Below are 2,749 nucleotides of genomic sequence, written 5' to 3'. Positions count from 1 at the left end.
TGAATTTAAATATCGCTAAATTTTATTCACATATATAACAACATTTTTATACTTTGTAAAAAAATAAAACTCTCATAAATTAAAAGCACAAATGTTTTCACAGAAAACTTCATATTTTAAAGACCACTCAGACCATGGTTAAGACAAAATCACACCTGTCTTTTTATCACAAACATGTCATAATTACTCTAGTTTAACAGAAAATAAATAAGTATTGCTCTTAAAACACATCAGTAAACAATACGTTTAGTTATCTAGCACCATATAATCAGAGGAACTCATAGAACGACTATTGTTTGAAACATGCTTATTAACTTGCTACATGGTGTAATAGGCAAGTATATTTGTATATAAAGGCAGATAAAATCATTAAGAATTATGCTTCCATGTACAAGTCTGTGCTATTGCCCTTTGATGTGCACGTATATCTGAGGAGAATGTGCTTGTTAAGGAAGAACGATGTATCCAGGAAGAGTCCTTAAAGGGCCAGCAGGGTTGGGGAGTTGAGCGAGTCGGAGGACTGGTCGTTGCTGCTGCTTCCTCTCCTGTGAGCGACGCCACAAGAGGGGAAGGTCTCAGCCTCTGGGAAGGTAAACATGAATGAAGACGTGTGGGTGGTGCATGCTGGAGTGCAGGTCACGACAGGTGTGCACAGAGGCTCAAAGTCAGCATTATTGGCTGAGCTGTGGAGGGGCTCCCAGTCCTGACTTGTGTAAAGGGAGCTGGGCAGGTCGACCTCGGGGACTGAACGAGCCGTCTCCATCTCCGTCTTTGCCAGCAGGTCGAGAGACTCCTCCAGGACAGACGAGTCCAGGTCGGTCATCTTGACTGTGCTGTTGGAAATGGTTGTGGTGGAGAGGATGGGGGTGCTGCTGGAGAAGAGGGAATTGGAGGCTGAGGTGAAAGTTGGCTGACTAGAAGTGACGGCGGACTTTACAGGCTGGGAAGAGGGGATGGAGGAGTGGACAGGAGAGATGGAAGACAGGTGGAAGTCTGTGTCCAGCTCTGAGGGGATTTTGCAGATTGGCTGGTGGGCGGCCAGAATGAACTCAAGCCTCTCCTTCTCCTTCAGCAGGTTGGCAATGTCATTCTGCAGGACAGACTTCTCATCCTCCAGCTGATCAGTTTCCTGCCAGGGGAAGGAGGGGAAAAGAGGCATTTAGTCGGCTGCTGGAATGCACTGCTATTAGCTCTGGCAGTGAAAACATTCTGATAAGTGAAAGCAAAGTCTGGCGGGATACTTACAGCTTGGAGGGTGTCTGTAAGCTCTCGCCTCCTGTTGCGGCATTTAGCTGCTGCCTGCTTGTTTCTCTCTCTGCGAATTCTTCTTTTCTCCTCCTCCTCAATGCTCAACTGCACATCATAGAAGCAACAGAAAAGTTAACATCCCTGCTCCGTAATGCACTTTTGAGTTAATCCATAATATTGCAGAGGATAATCACCTGTTCCACTCTGCCTCTCTTGGAAACCTTGGATGCAGACTTCATAGCTGTGCTGGTGTAGGCTGGGCTGGGGCTGCTGGAGCTGTAGGGGTGAGCTCTGTGAGAGGGGGCCACGGAGGAGACCAGAGGCTGCACCATCCACTGCAGATCAGGGCTTGTGGAGATGGCTGTGACTGTGGGTATGAAGGAGGCACTTGATGCTGTCAGTTCAGTATAATCCTGCAGGGAAGAAGTGAAAGGTGGTTTAGTTTGAGGAGGGGGTTGCAGCAGCATATTGCTATAAAAAACTGGACAATTTAAAAATATCCCTATGATGTCAGCTGTGACGTTACATGCTCTCTATGGAGTTTCCAGGTGAATGCATGAAAATGGCATGATTGAATCACTAACTGCCCCTTTATTTCACAACATTTCTGTCACCCACGAACTTTTAAAAAAAAATTATTTTAAGTCATTATGGGAAAAAAATAACATAAATGGCGTATTTACCTGAGATTGTGGAGATTCTATGCTGGAATAAGACCCCGCCGGTGACGGGTAGTATCCAGGATTGTCCCCGCACGGGGACGCGGTGCTGCACCGGGAGGAAGAGTCGCACTCCGTGTTGAAAGCGGTGAACATCATCCTTTCAAAGCGCTAAAAAGAAGCTCGGGAGATCCAAACAAACTACTTCAGGGGAATGTAAACGGGAGACGAGGAAATCCCTTTTGCAGGTTTGGAAGCGCTCCTGTGGATCGTACTCCTTTAGTCGCTGCTCTGCTGCTCAAACTTCATCTGCCAACTCCGGCATCTCGGAGCGGTTTTATACACCAGGCCGTGACGTCGACTGGGGGCGTGTCTTCAACCTGAAACCGGCAGGAGGAAACCATAAACACTAGCATAACAACGCAGCCAAAAACCCAACACGCTAAATACGACAAGCTTATCACCAAGAAGCGTGTTGTCAACCTCTCTACGACGAGAACGTGTCTGTTTTTAAAGCCAGCGACCAATAAGTGGAATATTCCAGATCAAGGAATCCCCGATACGTAGTTTACCATATATGGTGCATCCTCCTGCGAGGTGGGCGGATCTTGATGGGAAACACCATCTGAGCGTCTGAGCGGCAGCAGCCTGGCGTTATGTAAAACTACAAACACAGAGGCTGTTGTGAGTAAACTACAATCATAGCTAACGGAATAGTTTTCACTACAAGTAGAAAAAGCAGATTTTTAGTTTGGTTCAAAACTAAAATAACCACAATCCATGTTTTCATAAGCAACCCATCTAAAATATATATATATATATATATATATATATATATATAT

At 45.7% G+C, this 2,749-nt stretch overlaps 1 protein-coding gene across 1 annotated transcript; it reads right to left on the bottom strand.

The window, feature by feature from the left end:
- On the bottom strand, nucleotides 1-2,215 carry LOC107377523 (protein c-Fos). The gene is made up of 4 exons (XM_015947176.3): nucleotides 1,932-2,215; nucleotides 1,443-1,661; nucleotides 1,246-1,353; nucleotides 1-1,129 (listed from the first exon to the last, which is right to left on the bottom strand). The coding sequence occupies exons 1-4, from the start codon at nucleotides 2,064-2,066 to the stop codon at nucleotides 479-481; spliced, it is 1,113 nt and encodes a 370-aa protein (XP_015802662.1). The 5' UTR covers nucleotides 2,067-2,215; the 3' UTR covers nucleotides 1-478.
- Between the last annotated feature and the right edge of the window lie 534 nt (nucleotides 2,216-2,749).

Source organism: Nothobranchius furzeri, chromosome 2, assembly GCF_043380555.1.
Source record: "Nothobranchius furzeri strain GRZ-AD chromosome 2, NfurGRZ-RIMD1, whole genome shotgun sequence".
In the NCBI taxonomy this organism is placed as follows: Eukaryota; Metazoa; Chordata; class Actinopteri; order Cyprinodontiformes; family Nothobranchiidae; genus Nothobranchius; species Nothobranchius furzeri.
Note: the sequence above shows the minus strand (reverse complement) of the source record. Positions and strands in the feature narration are given on the sequence as shown.